Here is a 25,170-nt window from a genome sequence, read left to right on the forward strand (position 1 = left end):
AGTGTTATGAGTTGAATCACTATTAACCTAGTTACAATACAGGATAATTATTGTATTGGAATATTGATCTATCGCCCTGTGGTGGAAGCGGAGGAAAGATAGGGTGACATTGTATTGCAGCTGTAGCACGCGTCCCAAATGGCACCCTATTCCCTATGTAGTGCACTACTTTTGATCAGGGCCTTTGGCAAAAGTAGTGCTCTACATAGGAAATAGGGTGCCCTTTGGGTAGTGCACCACATAGGGAATAGGGTGCTATGGGCCCTGGTCAAAAGAAGTGCACTACATTGAGATGCAACCATAATGTTTGCTTTCATGGAGTCACGGGTCCATTCATACCTGGCTGGGTGAAGGATTGGTCACCCCCCACACAGTAGTTACCACAGACAAGGAGCCTGCCGGCTGATTGCTGCCTTGCTGCCAGGACACAGGGTCATAAGGGTAGGAGCCTTCACTGAGGAATACGAGGAAAGATAGATATAGATTACTGACTGGAGAACTGGGTCGTGGCTAACCCTTCCTCTACGGCCCTTCGGGGACCTCATCTATGGATGGTGGATAAGACGGTGGAGCTTTGACGGGGTGCTGGACCTTTGCTGTGTCAGGAGAGAAACATTGACACGTTTTTATACACATCGTGCCTGGGGATTCTGGCTTTGCCATACCACTTGCATATTTAAAATCTGTGCTGGGCTTGTGTGCTTTACTCTGTGGATATGCCTTGTTGCCTGTCAGTCACATGATCACACGGCACTGCACTATTCTTCCATGGAGACAATGCAATCACTTAGATACGGGTAAAAGCAGCAGTGCCAAGACAGAATTTACGTGTGTGTGTGTGCGTCATCATACTGGAAGAAACAGGACTGCTCTAGTTATTCCTGTTTGCTTTACATAATTAGCCTTGCAGCGCACATCTTGTTGAGTCTGACACGGTGGTCCACCATGCTAGCAGTGGAGTCTGCACTCAACCATGCACAGATTCAAAACCCAGGCATTGGAATTTTGCACAGATTCAAAACTCAGACATTTGAACTATATTGGGAGGAAGAATGTTTATCATGCTTTTTACATTTGTATCACAAACCATTATTATTTATTTTTTTATCATGATGACATTTTTAGACCTAGACATGCCTCTTGTAAGACCTTACGATCTGTGAACCGTACATGATACAGACAACATATTGGTGACATACTCCTTATAGTGTGTTCTAACATATGAAGTATGTCTAGATTCTGAAATACAAATGTTCACATCAATTTATTCAACATAAAAAATATGAATATGAATATTGCAAAACTACCCTTTTTGATTTTGTTAATTTAAAGAAATATTGTTTGGTTCAATTTCAAATAAAATAAAATAAAATTGTATTGGTCACACACATATTTAGCAGATATTATTGCGGGTGTAGCGAAATGCTTGTGTTCCTAGCTCCAACAGTGCAGTAGTATCTAACAATTCACAACAATATACACAAATCTAAAAGTAAAAGAATGGAATTAAGAAATATAGTAATATAAATATTAGGACAAGCAATTTCGGAGTGGCATTGACTAAATACAGTAGAATAGAATACAGTATATACATATGAGATGTGTAAAGCAGTATGTAAACATTATTAAAGTGACTAGTGTTACATTATTTAAAGTAGCCAGTGATTCCAAGTCTATGTATATAGGGCAGCAGCCTCTAAATTGGTACCCGGCTAGTGATGGCTATTTAACAGTCTGATGGCCTTGAGATAGAACTGTTTTTCAGTCTCTCGTCTCAGCTTTGATGCACCTGTATTGACCTCGCCTTCTGGATGATAGCAGGGTGAACAGGCCGTGGCTCGGGTAGTTGATGTCCTTGATGATCTTTTTGGCCTTCATGTGACATCAGGTGCTGTAGGTGTCCTGGAGGGCAGGCAGTGTGCCCCCGGTGATCCGTTGGGCAGACCGTACCACCCTCTGGAGAGCCCTGCGGTTGCGGGCGGTGCAGATGCCGTACCAGGCGGTGATACAGCCCGACAGGATGCTCTCAATTGTGCATCTGTAAAAGTTTCTGAGGGTCTTAGGGGCCAAGCCGAATTTCTTCAGCCTCCTGAGGTTGAAGAGGCGCTGTTGCGCCTTCTTCACCACACTGTCTGTGTGGGTGGACCATTTCAGATTGTCAGTGATGTGTACGCCGAGGAACTTGAACCTTTCCACCTTCTCCACTGCGGTTCCGTTGATGTGGATAAGGGCGTGCTCCGTCTGCTGTTTCCTGAAGTCCACAATCAGCTCCTTCATTTTGTTGACGTTGAGAGAGAGGTTATTTTCCTGGTCCCACTCTGCCAGGGCCCTCACCTCCTCCCTGTAGGCTGTCTCGTTATTGTTGGTAATCAGGCCTACAACTGTTGTGTCGTCTGCAAACTTGATGATTGAGTTGGAGGCGTGCTTGGCCACGCAGTCATGGGTGAACAGGGAGTACAGGAGGTGGCTAAGCACGCACTCGTGGGGGCCCTGTGTTGAGGATCCGCGTAGTGGAGGTGTTGTTTCCTACCTTCACCACTTGGGGGCGGCCAGTCAGGAAGTCCAGGACCCAGGTGCACAGGGCGGGGTTCAGACCCAGGGCCTCGAGCTTAATGATGAGCTTGGAGGGTACTATGGGGTTGAAGGCTGAGCTATAGTCAATGAACAGCATTCTGATGTAGGTATTCCTCTTGTCCAGATGGGATAGGGCAGTGTGCAGTGCGATGTCAATTGAAGTGGGTCTAGGGTGTCAGGTAAGGTAAGGGTGATATGATCCTTAACTAGCCTCTCAAAGCACTTCATGATGACAGAACTGAGTGCTATGGGGCGATGGTCATTTAGTTCAGTCACCTTTGCTTTCTTGGGTACAGGAACAATGGTGGACATCTTGAAGGAAGTGGGGACAACAGACTGGGATAGGGAGAGATTTAATATGTCCGTAAACACTCCAGCCAGCTGGTCTGCGCATGCTCTGAGGACGCGGCTAGGGATGCCGTCTGGGCCGGCAGCCTTCGAGGGTTAACACGCTTAAATGTTTTACTCACGTCGGCCACGGAGAACGAGAGCCCACAGTCCTTGGGAGCGGGCCGCGTCGGTGGCATTGTGTTATCCTCAAAGCGGGCGAAGAAGGTGCTTAGCTTGTCTGGGAGCAATACGTCGGTATCCGCGACGTGACTGGTTTTGCCTTTGTAATACGTGATTGCCTGTAGACCCTGCCACATACGTCTCGTGTCTGAGCCGTTGAATTGCGACTCCACTTTGTCTCTGTACTGACATTTTGCCTGTTTGATTGCCTTACGGAGGGAATAACTGCACTGTTTGTATTCAACCAATTTCCCAGTCACCTTGCCATGGTTAAATGCGGTGGTTCGCTCATTCAGTTTTCGCGAATGCTGCCATCTATCCACGGTTTCTGGTTTGGGTAGGTTTTAATAGTCACCTTTGGAACAACATCCCCTATACACTTCCTGATGAACTCAGTCTCCGTGTCCGTGTAAGCGTCAATGTTATTCTCAGAGGCTACCCGGAACAAATCCCAGTCCGCGTGATCAAAACAATCTTGAAGCATGGATACGATTGGTCAGACCAGCGTTGAATAGACCTTAACACGGGTACTTCCTGTTTGAGTTTCTGCCTATAGGAAGGGAGGAGCAAAATGGAGTCTTGATCTGATTTGCCGAAGGGAGGGTGGGGGAGGGCCTTGTAGGCATCTCAAAAAGGTGAGTAGCAGTGATCTCCCTAAACAAGTACCACAGTCAATGTGTTGATAGACCTTTGGTAGCGTTTTCCTCAAATTTCCTTTGTTAAAATCCCCAGCTACAATAAATGTGGCCTCAGGATATGTGGTTTCTAGTTTGCATAAAGTCCAGTGTAGTTCCTTGAGGGCCATTGTGGTATCGGCTTGAGGGGGAAAATACACGGCTGTGACTATAACCAAAGAGAATTCTCTTGGGAGGTAATTTGGTCGGCATTTGATTGTGAGGTATTCTAGGTTGGGTGAACAAAAGGACTTGAGTTTCTGTATGTTATGACAATCACACCATGAGTAGTTAATCATGAAGCATACACCACCGCCTTTCTTCTTCCCGGAGAGTTCTTTATTCCTGTTTGCGCGATGAACTGAGAACCCAGCTGGCTGTATGGACAGGGACAGTATATCCCGAAAGAGCCATGATTCAGTGAAACAGAGTATGTTATAGTCCCTGATGTCTCTCTGGAAAGAGATCCTCGCCCTGAGCTCGTCTACTTTATTGTCTAGAGACTGAACATTAGCGAGTAATATACTCTGAAGCAGTGGATGGTGTGCACGCCCCAGGAGTCGGACTAGAAGTCCACTCCAAATACCTCTTCTCCGCCGGCGGCGATTTGGAGCAGCCTCTGGGATAATTTCAATTGCCCTGTGGGTTACGAACAAAGGATCCAATTCAGGAAAGTCGTATTCCTGATCGTAATGCTGGTGAGTTAACGCCGCTCTGATATCCAAAAGTTATTTCCGGCTGTATGTAATAACACAAAAAAACATTCTGGGCTAATAATGTAAGAAATAATACACAAAAAAACTAAATACTGCAAAGTTGCTTAGGAGCTAGAAGCAGAGCTGCCATGTCTGTCGGCGCCATCTTGCTCATAGGCCTACTCTACAAGTACAACAAATTTCCAGTGGGCTCTCTTCTATTTCTGAATTGATAATCAATTTTATGAGCACCACCAACACAGTGAATGGTAAATAGATTCAAAGGGAACTCCTTCTGCTGGTGATATGCTGAATGTGCTGTTTGAGAGTAGGTCTGAAGCCTAATCAACCCATCCAATGTAAGTACATCTGTTCTTGAAGTACAGTAGATCAATAAAGCTACAGTACTCTAGCAGTAATCAAGCTGCTTATGCTGAAAAGCCTTGTTAGTGCATAGGTCAAATTAGCTTTTGAATTTCCAGTTTTTTTCGGCTTCAGATAAAAACGTATATTTCACATAAAACATTGTTTTTGGTATTCATTTCCAGGGTTTTTCCCCGGAAGGTATGATAATAGCACAAGTCCTGCCACCAAACATTATTACTGTGCATGATAACATTTTGAAATTGCATAAAACAACATGGCTATCAATGGCAGCCTAAAGCGGTTGGTTTTATAAATGGTACAGCTCTTTAACAGTTTAAGCTACAGACCAACTGTAAAAGGGTCTTACAATTACATAACTAGTTTATGAACTATAAATAGTGCATTTGGAAAGTATTCAGACCCCTTGACTTTTTCCAGATTTTGTTATGTTACAGCCTTATACTAAAATTGATTAAAATGTTTGTTTTTTCCTCATCAATCAAAAACTGAAATATTACATTTACATAAGTATTTAGACCATTTACTCAGTACTCTGTTGAAGCACAGCACCTTTGGCAGCGAATACAGCCTCGAGAGTGTCACTGAACAGCTATTTTCAGGTCTCTCCAGAGATGTTAGATCGGGATCAAGTCCGGGCTCTGGCTGGGCCACTCAAGGACATTCAGAGACTTGTCCCGAAGCCAGTCCTGCGTTGTCTTGGCTGTGTGCTTAGGGTTGTTGTCCTGTTGGAAGGTGAACCTTCGCCCCAGTTTGAGTTCCTGAGCGCTCTGGAGCAGGTATTAATCAAGTATCTCTCTGTACTTTGCTCAGTTCATCTTTCCCTCAATCCTGACTAGTCTCCCAGCCCCTGCCGCTGAAAAACATCCCCACAGCATGATGCTTCCACCACCATGCTTCACCTTAGGGTCGTTGTCCTGTTGGAAGGTGAACCTTTGCCCCTGTTTGAGGTCCTGAGCGCTCTGGAGCAGGTATTCATCAAGTATCTCTCTGTACTTTGCTCAGTTCATCTTTCCCTCAATCCTGACTAGTCTCCCAGCCCCTGCCACTGAAAAACATCCCCACAGCATGATGCTGCCACCACCATGCTTCACCGTAAGGACAGTGCCAGATTTCCTCCAGACGCAACACTTGGCATTCAGGCCAAAGAGTTCAATCTTGGTTTCATCAGACCAGAGAATCTTGTTTCTCATGGTCTGAGAGTCTTTAGGTGCCTTTTGGCAAACTCCAAGCGGGCTGTCGTGTGCCTTTTACTGAGGAGTGGCTTCCGTCTGGCCATTCTACCATGAAGGCCTGATTGATGGAGTGCTGTAGGGACGGTTGTCCTTCTGGAAGGTTCTCCCATCTCCACAGAGGAACTCTGGAGCTCTGTCAGAATGACCATCGGGTTCTTGGTCACCTCCCTGACCAAGGCCCTTCTCCCCCGATTGCTCAGTTTGGCCGGGTGGCCAGCTCTTGGAAGTGTCTTGGTGGTTCCAAATGTCTTCCATTTAAGAATGATGGAGGCCACTGTGTTCTTGGGGACCTTCAATGCTGCAGAAATATTTTGGTACCCTTCCCCAGAGCTGTGCCTCGACACAATCCTGTCTCGGAGCTCTACGGATATTTCCTTTGACTTCATGGCTTGGTTCTTGCTCTGACATGCACTGTCAACTGTGGGACCTTATTTAGATAGGTGTGTGCCTTTCCAAATCATGTTCAATCAATTGAATTTACCACAGGAGGAACTCCAATCAAGTTTTAGAAACATCTCAAGGATGTTCAAATGAAACAGGATGCAGCTGAGCTCAATTTTGAGTCTCATAGCAAAGGGTCTGAATACTTATGTATATATGGTATTTCTGTTTTTTATTTGTAATAAATTAGCAAAATATTCTAAAAAATTGTTTTCGCTTTGTCGATATGGGGTATGTGTGTAGATTGATGAGGAGGAAAATTATTTGAATCAATTTTAGAATAAGGCTGTAACATAACAAAATGTGGAAAAAGTCAAGGGGTCTGAATACTTTCCAAATGCACTGTATGCTATAATGATTTAAATGTGCATACATTTACATGAAATTAATACATTTACCACAGTACCTAACTTCTCCCATGATGGAATTTCTGAATATCGCATTGGGCCAAACAACGCCATTTACCTGTTTATTTGTTTATTTGGATCCCCAATAGCTTTTACAGAAGCAGCAGCTACTCTTCCTGGGGTCCACAAAAAACATGACAAGTAACAAAACACTAATAGACAAGGACAGTCACACAAATAAAAAATACAACATACAAACAATACAAGAAAAAAATCAACCCCCCCGTGGCCTTCTAGTTGGGTAACCCTGATACACAGTCAAGTTTGTTCAGACAGTTTGACCATGAGAGGTAGTTGAGGCAAAATGTAAGATTACAGCCATTATGACATACAGTACGAGTCAAAAGTTTGGACACACCTACTCATTCCAGGGTTTTTCATCATTTTTTAAAACTATTTTCTACATTGTAGAATAATAGTGAAGATATCAAAACTATGAAATAACACATATGGAATCATGTTGTAACCAAAAAAGTGTTAAACAAATCAAAATATATTTTGGATTTTAGATTCTTCAAAGTAGCCACCCTTTGCCTTGGAATTCTCTCAACCAGCTTCAGCTGGAATGCATTTCAATTAACAGGTGTGCCTTGTTAAAAGTTAATTTGCGTTTGAGCCAATCAGTTGTGTTGTGACAAGGTAGGGTTGGTATACAGAAGATAGCGCTATTTGGTAAAACACCAAGTCCATATTATGGCAAGAACAGCTCAGATAAGCAAAGAGACACGACAGTCCATTATTACTTTAATAGGTCAGTCAATCCGGAAAATTCCAAGAACTTTGAAAGTTTCTTCAATTGCAGTCGCAAAAACCATCAAGCGCTATGATGAAACTGGCTCTCATGAGAACCGCCACAAGAAAGGAAGACCCAGATTTATCTCTGCTGCTGAGGAAGCTATGAAGGAAAAATACTGTTTTGGTGCAGGTACAGCCAACTAGCGCAAACATAATATTGCGATATTGTCAAAATGATATGATATATCATCAAATAAAATCCCGATATGTAACTCTATTGTTATTTTATTTTACTACTGCTCTTTAATTATTATTTTATTTATTTGTTTAACTTTTTTCTTAAAACAGCATTGTTGTTTAAGGACTTGTAAGTAAGCACTTCACTGGAAGGTCTACACCTATTGTATTCGGCGCATGTGGCAAATAACATTTTATTTTATTTGTATTGATTTCGTCCCCCCCATCACATTGCGAAGAAGGGCTTTGTGACCTTCAAGGCCTGTATTCACGCGTCTCAGAGTAGGAGTTCTGATCTCTTATTAATTATGACTTAAAATGCGAAACAGGTCCTATATCAGCAGTCATACTCTGAGATGCTTTGTGAATACGGGCCCAGAAATACATCACATTTGTGGATTTCTATCAAGGAAGCAAGGGAGAGTCGAGGGGAACTGATGTCAGGCTAAACGTGGGAGTTGAGAGAATGATTTTCAAATTGGTAGGGTTTCTCTTGTCGGTAGAAATACTCAGATATCAGTTAAATTAGCCTACCTTTTAAAAATGAATATTATAGCCGTATCAAGTGTAGGCTATTGTTATTTCATCTTGGTCATCTGGTAATGCGCATTTGCGACATTCGTTCTTCCATTACGCTACTTTACGACAGGATTTCACTTAGTTACTATAGTATAGCCTACTTTAGCTAAATCAGAAAAAAACGATGGCTGACTTGGTGGGAAAGAAAAGCATGTCTTTGCCTGTTTGGCAGTTCTTCCGTTTCAGGCTGAATGATAAAGGTGAACAAACAGACTGAAGTCACTTGCAGAATATGCAAAAAGATTATCAGGGCAAAGGATGGACAGACTACAACCCTGAGTCTAGGGATGGGCACGGTTATTCGAGTATCCGAACATTAGTATTTGATTACTTGGGAGAGTTCATTTTTGAAAAAAATTATACAAAATAGGCCTATTTTCATTTTTGGGCTTTGTCCAGAAATTGTAATTAATCTATGTGACATTGCTACATAGCCTACAAAGATAGACCATTTACGTTATAATTTTTTTATAAAATAGTTTTTTTTAGAGTGCACCCCATAAAAAAAGATGCACCGGTAGCCTTCACACGTGTAGCTTGTTGTTATTGTCGGTCAATCAAGCGGCGCTACAGTCAGAGGCTCCATGTGTAGCAGGTGAAGTGGGAGATTTCTAATCAATGGAAAATTTAATTTAAATTGAGGAATTAAGTCGGCTAAATGAGAAGTAGTAGGCTACAATGATCAACCAACAGGTAAGGCTTGCTAATTTAGCTAGCTACACAGCTGATGCCTGCTGGACTGTTCCTTTACACAGTACCCCAACCTGTTTATCTGTCCTGTTTATCTGTTTAGCCTCAGCCCAATCTTTCGTCGCCATTACCAGTTGTTGTCTTAGCTCTCTCGAATAACACCTGTGATTGCTTTATGCCTCTCTCCCATGTCAATATGCCTTGCCTATTGCTGTTTCGGTCAGTTCTTATTATACAATTTCACTGTAGAGCCCCCAGTCCCGCTCAACCTGCCTCAGATAGCTCCTTTGTCCCACCCCCCACACACGCGGAGACCGGCTCAATCGGTGCCTCCAGTGATGCTCTCTTTCATCGTTACCCAACGCTTAGGTTTACCTCCACTGTACTCATATCCTTCCATATCCTTGTCTGTACATAATGCCCTGAATCTATTCTACAACGCCCGAAAATCTGCCCCTTTTATTCTCTGTACCCAACACACTAGAAGACCAGTTCTTAAAGCCTTTAGCCATATCCTTATTCTACTCCTCCTCTGTTCCTCTGGTGATGTAGAGGTTAACCCAGGCCCCGTAGCCCCCAGTATCACTCCTACTCCCCAGGCGCTATCATTTGTTTACTTCTGTAACAGTAAAAGCCTTGGTTTCTTGCATGTTAACATCAGAAGCCTCCTCCCTAAATTTGAGTTATTCACTGCGTTAGCACACTCCGCCAACCCTGATGTTCTAGCAGTGTCTGAATCCTGGCTTAGGAAGGCCACCAACAACTCTGAAATGTCCATCCCCAACTACAAAGTTTTCCATCTAGATAGAACTGCCAAAGGGGGCAGAGTGTGCTACTGTAGAGATAGCCTGCAGAGCTCTATCATACTATCCAGGTCTGTGCCCAAACAGTTTGAGCTTCTACTTCTAAAAATCCACCTTTTCAGAAATAAGTCTCTCACTGTTGCCACTTGCTACAGACCCCCCTCAGCCCCCAGCTGCGCCCTGGACACCATATGTGAATTGATTGCCCCCCATCTATCCTCAGAGTTCGTACTGCTTGGTGACCTAAACTGGGATATGCTTAACACCCCAGCCGTCCTACAATCTAAACCAGATGCCCTCAATCTCACACAAATTATCAAGGAACCTACCAGGTACAACCCTAAATCCGTAAACATGGGCACCCTCATAGATATCATCCTGACTAATTTACCCTCTACATGATTCCATATGTGTCTTATTATGATGTCTTCACTACTATTCTACAATGTAGAAAATATTAAAAATAAAGAAAAACCCCTGAATGAGTAGTTGTGTCCAAACTTTTGACTGGTACTGTATGGTGAGCAATATTTTTACATCGAAACGCAATAAAATCATAGTATCATATACATTTTAGTCATTTAACGACTTACAGTAGTGAGTGCATACATTTTCATACTTTGCTCATACTAGTCCCCCGTGGGAATCGAACCCACAACCCTTGCGTTGCAAGCGCCATGCTCTACCAACTGAGCTACATGGGACTATCGAATAGCAATACATATCGTATCGGCACCTAAGTATCATGATAATATCGTACTGTGAGGTCCCTGGCAATGCTCAGCCCTTTATGGAACCATCCATATCAAATGGAGAGGGAGGAGAGATAGGCTGGATGTCTGGCTGGGTGGGTAGTGGGTACACACCTGTGTGGATTAGGAGAAAGGCCAATTTTCACTGAGTTCATTGGAGGGACGTTGGGGTCAGCAGGGAGCCCCAAAACTCCTCAACCAGCAGGGAGCCTGAAAACAAATAACACGTTATTAGACATGAGGCCAACTATTAAGACATCAGTCTACTGTACCATGTTGGAGAATAGACGGGCGGCAGGTAGCTTAGTGGTTAAGAGCATTGTGCCAGTAACCGAAAGGTCGCTGGTTCTAATCCCTGAGCCAACTAGGTGAAAAATCTGTCGGTGTGCCCTTGAGCAAGGCACTTAACCCTAATTGCTCCTGTAAATCGCTCTGGATAAGAGTGTCTGCAAAAAAAACAAAGAGAAAAAAAACAAACAGACATGACAAAAGTTCCTGCGAAGTTGCTCTCATTTGCATATTCTGAAAGACTATTTATAAGAGGAGAAACTACAGAAACAATGATCGGCAGATGAGCGCAGCATTCCGCAGCTACTAGAGGGGCACTACTGAGAAAATCAACATCTAGGATTACACCACAATGTTGTTGTTACGTATAGCAAGACAGTAGACAGACACATGATCTATTTCAGCATCAGGCAGATCAGATCAAGAGGAGATTTGTCCACGATCAAAGTCATGATGTACATCATCAGGCCAAACCAAAACTTCCTTGGAGGCGGGAGGGGGGGGTATGGTATAGAGCTTAGTTGTTGGAAAACTGGTCGTTTACTGAATTGATGGGCAGCCAGGAAGTGAGTGAGATGGTATCAAGAGGAGACAAGGCTGCCTGTTAATTGTCTGGGGTGTCTTCATTTGTGCACACTGTAGCAAACCAAACAACAAAAATAAGACAAATTCAGGTTGGTCCCTCCCAGTCTCTGCCCGTTTGCTTCCGTTTGGTTCCTAGTGAATACACCTTTGAGCATGACAAGCCTTGAAGGAATTTGAGGTGTGGACAGAACTGGGTTGAACTAATGCAGTGCAAAAACATGTCAGTAACCTAAGATGACTGAAACAGCACATTGGAAAGGCTGTCTTAGTAACCCATATTATTTTATGAGGTGGTGGTGGGGTTATGTCGCTCTGGTCAGCATTCCTGCAGGTAAGAAGAATCTCAAACTGAGATTAATCCTTTTAGACAGATAGCCTGACACAAAAGGATATGTGGATCTTGCCCAAATCCCAACATAAGCACATGTAATTTTCCTCATGCAGCCCAAACAAACTATCAAAGCAGTGGGCTATGTTAGAGTCCTGCACGGGTCAGTTTTTTGGTGCCGCACCCGCCCCACGCGGCCACATCAATTCCGAGCCCCACCTGATATCCGACATCAGGACAGATTTTTCTCTGCAACCCGACCCACCCGCATAGAATTGTTCCAAGAGCTGATCTGTGACCCGCCAAATAACATCAATTTGTTTATTGTTTTTATGCAGTCTTGTGTTCGAGACCACATAAAGCGAGACCGGAGCAAATCGAGTCCAGTCAGTTAAGACTGAGACCGGGAGGGGGGCGAGTGGCCGAGACCAACAGAACAATGCGAGTCCAATTCAAGACCATGATTGTAATTGTGTCAAATCGCCACCATAATATGAGTTCAAAATGTCCAGTATTTCTGTGTTCATATTTCAGAAAAACATATCGATTCTTTAGACATTCAGAATGGTGAAGAAAATGCATGCTGAGGGAAAATATAGAACCACTCTACAAATTATCACTAACCCAAACGGGTCTTTAAATAATACAGTGAGGGAAAAAAGTATTTGATCCCCTGCTGATTTTGTACATTTGCCCACTGACAAAGAAATGATCAGTCTATAATTTTAATGGTAGGTTTATTTGAACAGTGAGAGACAGAATAACAAGAAAAAAATCCAGAAAAACGCATGTCAAAAATGGTATAAATTGATTTGCATTTTAATGAGGGAAATAAGTATTTGACCCCTCTGCAAAACATGACTTAGTACTTGGTGGCAAAACCCTTGTTGGCAATCAAAGAGGTCAGACGTTTCTTGTAGTTGGCCACCAGGTTTGCACACATCTCAGGAGGGATTTTGTCCCACTCCTCTTTGCAGATCTTCTCCAAGTCATTAAGGTCTCGAGGCTGACGTTTGGCAACTCGAAACTTCAGCTCCCTCCACAGATTTTCTATGGGATTAAGGTCTGGAGACTGGCTAGGCCACTCCAGGACCTTAATGTGCTTCTTCTTGAGCCACTCCTTTGTTGCCTTGGCCGTGTGTTTTAGGTCATTGTCATGCTGGAATACCCATCCACGACCCATTTTCAATGCCCTGGCTGAGGGAAGGAGGTTCTCACCCAAGATTTGACGGTACATGGCCCCGTCCATCGTCCCTTTGATGCGGTGAAGTTGTCCTGTCCCCTTAGCAGAAAAACACCCCCAAAGCATAATGTTTCCACCTCCATGTTTGACGCTGGGGATGGTGTTCTTGGGGTCATAGGCAGCATTCCTCCTCCTCCAAACACCGCGAGTTGAGTTGATGCCAAAGAGCTCGATTTTGGTCTCATCTGACCACAACACTTTCACCCAGTTCTCCTCTGAATCATTCAGATGTTCATTGGCAAACTTCAGACGGGCCTGTATATGTGCTTTCTTGAGCACACTGCAGGATTTCAGTCCTTCACGGCGTAGTGTGTTACCAATTGTTTTCTTGGTGACTATGGTCCCAGCTGCCTTGAGATCATTGACAAGATCCTCCCGTGTAGTTCTGGGCTGATTCCTCACCATTCTCATGATTATTGCAACTCCACGAGGTGAGATCTTGCATGGAGCCCCAGGCCGAGGGAGATTGACAGTTCTTTTGTGTTTCTTCCATTTGCGAATTATCACACCAACTGTTGTCACCTTCTCACCAAGCTGCTTGGCGATGGTCTTGTAGCCCATTCCAGCCTTGTGTAGGTCTACAATCTTGTCCCTGACATCCTTGGAGAGCTCTTTGGTCTTGGCCATGGTGGTGAGTTTGGAATCTGATTGATTGATTGCTTCTGTGGACAGTTGTCTTTTATACAGGTAACAAGCTGAGATTAGGAGCACTCCTTTTAAGAGTGTGCTCCTAATCTCAGCTCGTTACCTGTATAAAAGACCCCTGGGAGCCAGAAATCGTTCTGATTTAGAGGGGGTCAAATACTTATTTCCCTCATTAAAATGCAAATCAATTTATAACATTTTTGACATGCGTTTTTCTGGATTTTTTTGTTGTTATTCTGTCTCTCACTGTGCAAATAAACCTACCATTAAAATTATAGACTGATCATATCTTTGTCAGTGGGCAAACGTACAAAATCAGCAGGGGATCAAATACTTTTTTCCCTCACTGTAGATATAGGCAAAATATGTTACAACTTCCTTGGTCTCCCCTTACTAATAGTGAGCGTGCAACTTTCAAACAATTTCCCCCACACTTCCCTGTTAGTGGAGCAAGGAAATTCTGACGAGCGAGACAAGGTTTGAGGATATTTTTCAACAAAAGTGAAGGACAGTAATGTTACGAGTAAAGTAGGAAGCCCAGGTTTCAATAGGCGATAAGATATTAATGTATCATGAAAGGAGTGTGAATATTTGGCCTGGCAAAGCACTTTTACACGCTGACTGAATGGGAGCTGATAATTATGAGTTTTTTACTCCACTGGTCTCGAGAAGAATTTACGAGTCCTCATTGTCCGAGACCAAGTCAAGACTGACTTAAAATGTATCCGACACAGACAAGACTGAGACACTCAATATGGGTGTCGAGTAGGGATGCAGCGATATCAAATTTTTGGCTGATACCGATATCTGAGATTTTCCTTGCCAAAAAAACAGATACCGATCACCGATATTAAACATTTTAGCAGCCTTTTAAGCATTCTAGACAGTTAAATAGTTTAAACAAAATGTAATATGTTAATTTGTTCAGTTAGGAACAGATTGTTTAATAACTTGTAAATGAGAAAAATTACAAATCCATGAATGTATTTTATCACACAACAGATAGTCATGACACAAATATTTTAGCTTCCCCGCGTTACAAAGATGGTTCAGTTGTTGGTGGCTCTTCTTACTATCCAACCTTGACTGTATGGAGAAATGTAAAAATGCTTTGAAATAAATATTGGTTTAAACTAAAATGCAGTTAATCATTTTAGCTTTAACTGCCTGAAGAAACTACTGTCTCTAGGCTATGTCATAAACTGCTATAAATGGCACAACTTAAACTTTTCAAATGTGCTTAACTAACTTGAGTAGTAAAATGCGAGTAAATTTACAACACATCATCTCATCTTTCATTTAGGAAATTATTTTTTTATACAAAAAGAACAAAACTGCTTTGTTTTAAATTATATGAAAATCTTGACCTATACCAGCCATGAATAAACAACAGAAAAGCCATTGGGCTTAATAATTATTTTCCATTGACTCTAGATGGCTGGGTTACAATATGACTGCCCATTTACAATTTTAACATTTGGGGGAGGTTTTTCTTCACAAAGAGGACCTGCTCGGCTTTGTCACAAGAGTGTCCGTTTCTTTTTTTGTCTACAATGTGTGAAGCTGCACTGAAAAGGCGCTCAATGTCCACACTAGTACAGGGAGCACCAACATACTTGCGCGCAGCTTTAGCTAGGATGGGGAAACGGTGCTTGTTACTTCTCCAGTATCCAAGTGCATCTTCATTCCTGGGAATAGTAGGTTCTGTCAGGTATGCAGTAACAGAAAATGAAAATGCAACGTGTGTCTCTCTCTCACAGAGATATACAGTCGTGGTCAAAAGAGAATGACACAAATACTAATTTTCACAAAGTCTGCTGCCTCAGTTTTGATGATGGCAATTTGCATATACTCCAGAATGTCATGAAGAGTGATCAGATGAATTGCAATTAATTGCAAAGTCCCTCTTTGCCATGAAAATGAACTTAATCCCAGAAAAACATTTTCACTGCATTTCAGCCCTGCCAAAAGGACCAGCTGCCATCATGTCAGTGATTCTCTCGTTAACACAGGTGAGAGTGTTGACGAGGACAAGGCTGGAGATCACTCTGTCATGGTGATTGAGTTAGAATAACAGACTGGAAGCTTTAAAAGGAGGGTGGTGCTTGAAATCATTCTTCTTCCTCTGTTAACCATGGTTACCTGCAAGGAAACATGTGCCGTCATCATTGCTTTGCACAATAAGGGCTTCACAGGCAAGGATATTGCTGCTAGTAATCAGGGCGCCCAAGAAAGTCAAGCAAGCACCAGGACCATCTCCTAAAGTTGATTCAGCTGCGGGATCGGGGCACCACCAGTGCAGAGCTTGCTCAGGAATGGCAGCAGGCAGGTGTGAGTGCATCTGCACGCACAGTGAGGCGAAGACTTTTGGAGGATGTCCAGGAAACTCCACAGACCTTAATCCCATTGAGAACTTGTGGTCGATCCTCAAAAGGCGGGTGGACAAACAAAAACCCACAAATTCTGACAAACTCCAAGCATTGATTATGCAAGAATGGGCTGTCATCAGTCAGGATTTGGCACAGAAGTTAATTGACAGCATGCCAGGGCGGATTGCAGAGGTCTTGAAAAAGAAGGGTCAACACTGCAAATATTGACTCTTTGCATAAACTTAATGTAATTGTCAATAAAAGCCTTTGACATTTATGAAATGCTTGTAATTATACTTCAGTATACCATAGTAACATCTGACAAAAATATCTCATAACACTGAAGCAGCAAACTTTGTGAAGACCAATACTTTTGACCACGACTGTGTACACACACACACACACACACACACACACACACACACACACACACACACACACACACACACACACACTGACCAAAAAGTTATTTTGTTGGCATTTACGTATGTCCCCATTACCAGTAAAACATAATCAAAACCTATTTTTTTCACTTACTTGCTGTGCTGTTTCGTTGTTCATTTCTTCAGTCGTTCCATTCTCAACCAGGATTTCATCATACATGTCAAGCAGTGAAGTTTCAGCTCTGTCTGTCCGTGGCCTCTTCTGTCGTAGGTCCTCTTCCTCTGTGTCCGTTTCCATCTTGTCCAGCTGTGTCTGTAACATTTCACGTAAACCCTGTTTCTTGTCTGCATTGAAGTAGCGGTCCTTGTACCTAGCATCGAGCATGGTGGCGACACAGTAAAGAGGCTCAGAAAGAATGCCACCGAATCGCTTGTTCACAGCCTCTAGTAGAGTACTTTTGCACGTTTTAACCCCACGGTCTGTGTCGGCAGTTTTGTTGAGCAGGCGTTTCAATGCCATGACAGAGGGTATCACGACTGCTGCAGACGCAGTTGATTAGCTTATTTCTCGAGTCAGTTGTTCGAATGGAGCTAGGAGTGTGTTCATGTTTTCAATGAGAGTCCACTGGTTTGTACTGATTGTTGCAGGTAACTCATAGTCGGCTGCGTACACACCAAGCACTCGTTTCTGTTCCAGCAGGCTCTCCATCATGTAAAAAGTACTGTTCCATCTGGTGGAAACGTTTTGCTTAAGCCTTTTCATTTACACTCCAAGCTGCTCCTGTATTGCTTGCAGGCGGCTGTATGCCAGTTGTGAGTGTTTAAAATGACCCACTATCTTCCTACCTGTCGCCACTGTGTCAGATATACTTTGTTTGTGACAAAACACATTCGTGCAATTTCTGAGGCTGGTGACTCTAATGAACTTATCCTCTGCAGCAGAGGTAACTCTGGGTCTTCCTTTCCTGTGGCGCTCCATAGAAAGTACATTGTAATTACACATATAGGTGCTGTAACAACAGTTATTCTACATTTAAGTGTATTTTCCCAATGATTGTAATAAGAAGGTTTACCCTTCTGTGTTTCACTTTACTTTATATACTGCTCAAAAAAATTAAGGGAACACTTAAACAACACAATGTAACTCCAAGTCAATCACACTTCTGTGAAATAAAACTGTCCACTTAGGAAGCAACACTGATTGACAATACATGTCACATGCTGTTGTGCAAATGGAATAGACAACAGGTGGAAATTATAGGCAATTAGCAAGACACCCCCAATAAAGGAATGGTTCTGCAGGTGGTGACCACAGACCACTTCTCAGTTCCTATGCTTCCTGGCTGATGTTTTGGTCACTTTTGAATGCTGGCGGTGCTTTCACTCTAGTGGTAGCATGAGACGGAGTCTACAACCCACACAAGTGGCTCAGGTAGTGCAGCTCATCCAGGATGGCACATCAATGCAAGCTGTGGCAAGAAGGTTTGCTGTGTCTGTCAGCGTAGTGTCCAGAGCATGGAGGCGCTACCAGGAGACAGGCCAGTACATCAGGAGACGTGGAGGAAAACAACCCAGCAGCAGGACCGCTACCTCCGCCTTTGTGCAAGGAGGAGCAGGAGGAGCACTGCCAGAGCCCTGCAAAATGACCTCCAGCAGGCCACAAATGTGCATGTGTCGGCTCAAACGGTCAGAAACAGACTCCATGAGGGTGGTATGAGGGCCCGACGTCCACAGGTGGGGGTTGTGCTTACAGCCCAACACCGTGCAGGACGTTTGGAATTTGCCAGAGATTGCCAAGATTGGCAAATTCGCCACTGGCGCCCTGTGCTCTTCACAGATGAAAGCAGGTTCACACTGAGCACATGTGACAGACGTGACAGTCTGGAGACGCCGTGGAGAACGTTCTGCTGCCTGCAACATCCTCCAGCATGACCGGTTTGACGGTGGGTCAGTCATGGTGTGGGGTGGCATTTCTTTGGGGGGCCTCCATGTACTCGCCAGAGGTAGCCTGACTGCCAATAGGTACCGAGATGAGATCCTCAGACCCCTTGTGAGACCATATGCTGGTGCGGTTGGCCCTGGGTTCCTCCTAATGCAAGACAATGCTAGACCTCATGTGGCTGGAGTGTGTCAGCAGTTCCTGCAAGAGGAAGGCATTGATGCTATGGACTGGCCCGCCCGTTCCCCAGACCTGAATCCAACTGAGCACATCTGGGACATCATGTCTCGCTCCATCCACCAACGCCACGTTGCACCACAGACTGTCCAGGAGTTGGCGGATGCTTTAGTCCAGGTCTGGGAGGAGATCCCTCAGGAGACCATCCGCCACCTCATCAGGAGCATGCCCAGCCGTTGTAGGGAGGTCATACAGGCACGTGGAGGCCACACACACTACTGAGCCTCATTTTGACTTGTTTTAAGGACATTACATCAAAGTTGGATCAGCCTGTAGTGTGGTTTTCCACTTTAATTTTGAGGGTGACTCCAAATCCAGCCCTCCATGGGTTGATAAATTTGATTCCCATTAATAATTTGTGTGATTTTGTTGTCAGCACATTCAACTATGTAAAGAAAAAAGTATTGAATAAGATTATTTCATTCATTCAGATCTAGGATGTGTTATTTTAGTGTTCCCTTTATTTTTTTGAGCAGTGTATTATTTTGTACAACATTTCACTTACATTACACCTTTGAAGCCAGATAAATAAACCCTTACATCCCTTTTCAAAGGCAGGTACATAGTATTCACAAAGGTTATACCATAATGTGGTTCACTTTACATTAGGTTGCTTGCTCCTGGGTAGGTACGTTATAGTTACATACATATCCATTGTAAATACATTGCTCTTACATATAATTCAGTACATCCTTTAAGCCAAATAATATGGAAATAAGATAACTGAAGCTGTAGTTAATTATAGGGCGTGCAGCTGACGGAGTGCTAGCCTACCTTATTTTTGTGGCAGTGATTTATGTAGTTACATGTAACAAGGTTACATAACAGGATGCATTGTTAACATGGTGCGACACAGGACACCGCAAAAGTGTAATTAGAGAACACGTTAGTTACATTTGGAACAAGACATCTTGTAATGACATATACACAAATCATGAGTAATTACACGTGGAATAACTTCCGACAAGCTGATTTGTAATTACATATCCTTGTTCCACTTGTGTAATTACCTATTGCTAAACCCTTATTACAGTGTAACTACTATGTTATAAATACATTTATTACTATTTAGTTACATATTCATTAATATACACTTGCGGTAAAGTGTTACCAGTTTTTCCTGTCAGCAAACACAAAGTTATGTTAGCTAACTAGACAGTTATTTAGCCAGCTAGCTAGCTATTTATAGCTATGACTATACATTGGCTTTCACCTAGCTAGTTAATGTTATCAACCAGAGAGACATTCAGGTCTTAGCTACGATTCCTAGCTAGTTGACTAACTCCAGCTGTAAAAACAGTTGAGTTGAATTCTTATTTGAAAAGGCCTTGAGTAGAATAACTAGCTAGCTAGCTAACATTAGTATTTGAAACCATCCAGTCTTATAATTACATTTACATGTTAGTGTTTTAGCAGACGCCCTTATCCAGAGCAACTTACAGTTAGTGAGTGCTTACATTTTTTCATACTGGCCCCCCGTGGGAAACGAACCCACAACCCTGGCGTTGCAAGCGCCATGCTCTACCAACTGAGCTTCAGGGGACTATTAATTAAATGTCATTTATCATTCAATATCATTTCTAAAAATCTAAACTTTATTTGTTTCTGGCAGTGTAGATCTGATGTTTTCTTTTAAAATAATTTTCTAGACCAATGATCCACCTGTAATCTGCCAACACATTTGAAAATACAGTACAACCCCAATCAAAGTACAGAATATATATTTTTTGTACATTTACCCTTTTCTCGATATTGTAAAATTGTAATACCATGTTGTTCTACTGGAAACATGCCTTTATCTATGTACGTGGGTGTGTGTAATGATGTGTACATCTCCCGCCAATGCGACACCCCCAGGTGTAAGCCCGCTTTGAGAAGATTCTGGAGGAGGTGACCCACTACGCCCCTCGCTACATAGAGTCTATCTTTGACCAATCACAGGAGGAAGAGGATCACCAATAACGAGAGGTACGCTACACCTGCAATCAGACTATTACTAGAAGGGTGTGTGTAGTTTTTCTTTGGGAAAGGGAAAGAGGATACCTAGTCAGTTGCACAACTGAGTCAGTTGCACAACGTCCTTTCGGTTCCTGGCCCAACGCTCTTAACCACTAGGCTACCTGCCGCTCTACTCAGCTCTCACTGTTAATATGTATGTCATGATCTCTCAATCCCCCTCTACCGCTTTCCCTCCATTTCTCTTTCCCCTTTTTCTTCCTCGCTCTCCTAGTGTGAAGGCTGTGTCTAATGAGCTCCACAACACTCATTGCCATCAATGACCAGGACAAACTGCGCTGGTGGAAGAACACCACAAACCGGGCATGCCCACTGACCGGCCTCAGCTCCAGGTGCAACACACACACACACACACACACACACACACAGCGGGCTAATGGAAGTTAATGGGGCTTAATTGAGTGTACTCTAATATGGGATGATGTAAACTTTAGCCCCTTTGTTTTTGTCAGCGTTAGTCTAATGTAGTGAACAGTGTACAAGCTAATGTAGCAGACTGTTTAATTGATAATGCCAGAGAAGCTGGTGTTTGGAGGATATATTCACACGGCAAACCGTGCCAATATATCCTCCAAAACACTTGCTTCGAGGGCATTATCACTTTTATACAACGGGTTACCAACATATTAAAATAATGATTTACATATTTTCATTAACATTATTTTGATGAATTTATTCAAAACTATTTCATCCTTCCACAAGATATTGTCCCGTCACAAATCTAGGGTTGCTACCTAAGCCGGCTGGTCGTTAATTCTATCGGTTCGGTTGCCAGAGACGCGACCCAGTCGTTTAGTCTTTTTGTTCTGTATCTATGGACGCAACCCAGTCGTTCGTTGTAAATGTTCCATTGCCATACTGGCTGCCAACGTTCTTATCCCTTGCTTGCTAGCCAGCCAACTACGGATAACTTACAGTCACGTCAAACAGTGCAGCCAGAATAACAACAGTAGCTGCAATTGTTTAAGCTGTTTTCAAGTGACATTTATTTGGACACATCCATAACAATGAGCTAATGAGGCGCGATTTCACCTGGCATAGAAAATGTGCTCACTTGTCAGGACACTGCTGTTCAGATGAACTAGCCAAAAACACAGCTAACATAAACACCTTTTTTCAATTGACATTTCGTTGTATATACCCATAAAAATGATGCCAGCTGAATCATGATTTCGACAGGCTGACAAACGCTGCCTGCCCATCTGCCTCTTCCCGACACGTTCATTACTATGGGACAGCTGGAGATCGAATTTGAATATTGAAATAATGTTGCCAATGTCGAAGAAAAACAGCAAAGTTTATACAAATCTCCGCAGTTGAAAACGAAATGTTAGTCTAAAAGAAATGTGAGATGATGTCTAGATGCTTTTTATAGTAGAGATAAAGTTTATAAATTGCCTGGCTGGGCTGATGAGACAGTGGATTGCGCAGTCAGATGGAACAGAGTAAATAGGCATTTTAACGTCATAGATTTAGCTGGTGGTAACTTGTGGAATAGACACCGACTGGAATGCGGTTTTAACCAATCAGCATTCAGGATTAGACCCACCCGTTGTGTAAAACAGTGTATGGTCCAACAATGCAACCATTATTAGAAACTGCTGGAGGGTAATATACTGGACCGGTCTGCCTTGTTGTTCAAAGGAGTCTAATGAAACATCTCTTTCAGGAGTGGGCACCAGAAAATAAAATAAAAAAAGGGAAGAAAGAGGTAGAGGCACAGCAAGGCACAATAGAGGTAAGCATGTCTCCATCTGTCTTTATGACCTCCTGCACCAAAGACAGCACTTCTAAAAGCCTATTTCACACCATCAGGGCCTAAAACTAAATGTTTTGTATACCAGCCAGTGTGGCAAATAGATTTAAAAAATCTACCAACCACTCCACATTTTTACCAGCAACATAATTTGTATTGTTTTACAACAAATGAGCATGCTTAAAGTTTCTAATACAATAAATGTATTACTTATGGTATATTGCTCAATTTAATTTAATACTCTGTGACCGGAGTCAAAATATCAGAGACAAAAATGTTCAGCTGCCCCTTTAAGGTTACATTGGTAACAGGGCTACTCCCAGTTGTCATGTGTGCCTGTAAGAATCTCACTAATAGAGGCTGACAATGTCTCTTTTTGCTAGCAGTGGAAGCAAACTCAAACATTGAAAAGTCTTACTTTAGTAGGCTTGAGTAAATTAGACCAACTTTTATACCTGTGCGCATTGCTTTTAAAAACAAATCTTTCATTATAGACTCAGACAGGGAGAGGTTGAAAATGTCAGTGAAGACACTTGCCAGTTGGTCAGCGCATGCTCGGAGTACACGTCCTGGTAATCCGTCTGGCCCTGCAGCCTTGTGAATGTTGACCTGTTTAAAGGTCTTACTCACATCGGCTACGGAGAGCGTGATCACACAGTCTGATGCTCTCATGCATGTTTCAGTGTTACTTGCCTCGAAACGTGCATAGAAGTAATTTAGCTTGTCTGGTAGGCTCGTGTCACTGGGCAGCTCGCGGCTGTGCTTCCCTTTGTAGTCTGTAATAGTTTGCAATCCCTGCCACATCTGATGAGCATCGGAGCCGGTGTAGTACGATTCGAAGCCGGTGTAGTACGATTCGACACCATTACATCATTTAAAATAAAGTGAATAATCTCTGTTACATATTGTTGTTTGTTTGTGTTTAGGAGGTCCAGTAGGTTAATATGAATGGTACTGATGACTATTACAATCATGATGATAAGGTTGACTTGAGTGCAATATTATGTTTATGTTTTGATATTGTAATAATTTACTTTCTGTAACTGGTCTCATCACTTGCTGCTTGCATTTCAATAGCTAAGATGTTTATGATTTACATAATTGTCAAAAAGTGAGGATAAATCAGGCTAAGATGATGCAACATCAGTCAACAGCCATCTTAGTGCAGAACAACATTGCCTGCACACATACAGTGCATTCGGAAAGTATTCAGACCCCTTGACTTTTTCCACATTTTGTTACGTTTCAGCCTTATTCAAAAATGAATTAAACTGTTTTTTTCCCCTCAATCTACACACAATGCCCCATAATGACAAGGTGAACAGGTTTTTTGAAATTTTTGCAAATCCTTTACTCAGTACTTTGTTGAAGCACCTTTGGCAGCATTTACAGCCTTGAGTCTTCTGGGGTTTGACGCTACAAGCTTGGCAAACCTGTATTTGGAGAGTTTCTCCCATTCTTCTCTGCAGATCCTCTCAAGCTCTGTGAGGTTGGATGGGGAGCGTCGCTGCACAGCTATTTTCAGGTCTCTCCAGAGATGTTCGTTCGTGTTCAAGTCCGGGCTATGGCTGGGCCACTCAAGGACATGCAGAGACTTGTCCCGAAGCCACTCCTGCGTTGTCTTGGCTGTGTCCTTAGGGTCGATGTCCTGTTGGAAGGTGAACCTTCGCCCCAGTCGGAGGTCCTGAGCGCTCTGGAGCAGGTTTTCATCAAGGATCCCTCTGTACTTTGCTCCGTTCATCTTTCTCTTGATCCTGACTAGTCTCCCAGTCCCTGATTTTCTAAAATGGTCACTCATTACTTTACAGTTAGCTGGCCTCTTTTGGGAGAGCAAAAAATTGTAACTATAGCAGGTATTGATCCCCGACCAAATAATCACTAACCTCAACCCTAGTATACATGTATTATAAAATCATCTTACATTTTACATTTTAGTCATTTAGCAGACGCTCTTATCCAGAGTGACTTACAGTTAGTGAGTGCATACATTTTCATACTGGCCCCCCGTGGGAAACGAACCCACAAACGCGTTGCAAGCGCCATGCTCTACCAACTGAGCTACAATAATAACTCATATGACAGTGAGAGTAAACAGCCTCGGAATAGAAAAGACAAAAGAGTGGATCTTCCACAGCCCGCCAATAAATTACATCATGCAACCCTCGTGGTTATTACATTTACTTCAGGGGCCTCCCGAGTGGCGCAGCGGTCTAAGGCGTCACTACAGACCCGGGTTCTATCCCAGGCTGTGTCACAACTGGCCATGATCAGGAGTTTCATAGGGCGGCGCACAATTGGCCCAACGTCGTCCGGGTTAGGGGAGGGTTTGGCCGGGGGGCTTTACTTGGCTCGTCGTGCTCTAGTGACTCCTTGTGGCAGGCCAGGCACCTGCAGGCTGACTTCGGTTGTCAGTTGAACGTTGTTTCAGCCGACACATTGGTGCAGCTGGCTTCCGGGTTAAGCGGGCGGGTGTTAAGGAGCACGGTTTGGCGGGTCATGTTTCGGAGGACACATGATTCAACCTTTGCATCTACTGAGCTTGTTGGGGAGTTGCAGCGATGAGACAAGATCGAAATTGGAAGAAAAAGTAAAATAAATATTAAATGTTTTACCTCAAGGCAGAGTTGCCACTACCGGCACAAGCTTTTGGCGGGGCTTGTTGAGT

The 25,170-nt window shown here is 43.1% G+C and overlaps 1 protein-coding gene across 2 annotated transcripts in view; it reads right to left on the reverse strand.

Moving 5' to 3' along the window:
• LOC121587474 (zinc finger MIZ domain-containing protein 2-like) overlaps positions 1 to 25,170 on the reverse strand; it is an 89,668-nt gene that overhangs the window by 62,369 nt on the left and 2,129 nt on the right. For both annotated transcript variants that reach the window (XM_041904434.2, XM_041904435.2), the window contains exons 2-3: positions 10,831 to 10,926; positions 340 to 454 (exon numbers count right to left, since the gene is read on the reverse strand). In XM_041904434.2, coding sequence (XP_041760368.1) covers positions 340 to 454; positions 10,831 to 10,871 — 156 coding nt within the window. In that variant the 5' untranslated portion in view covers positions 10,872 to 10,926. The remainder of the gene's footprint in view (positions 1 to 339; positions 455 to 10,830; positions 10,927 to 25,170) is intronic.

This window comes from Coregonus clupeaformis, chromosome 18, assembly GCF_020615455.1.
Source record: "Coregonus clupeaformis isolate EN_2021a chromosome 18, ASM2061545v1, whole genome shotgun sequence".
NCBI classification, from domain to species: Eukaryota; Metazoa; Chordata; class Actinopteri; order Salmoniformes; family Salmonidae; genus Coregonus; species Coregonus clupeaformis.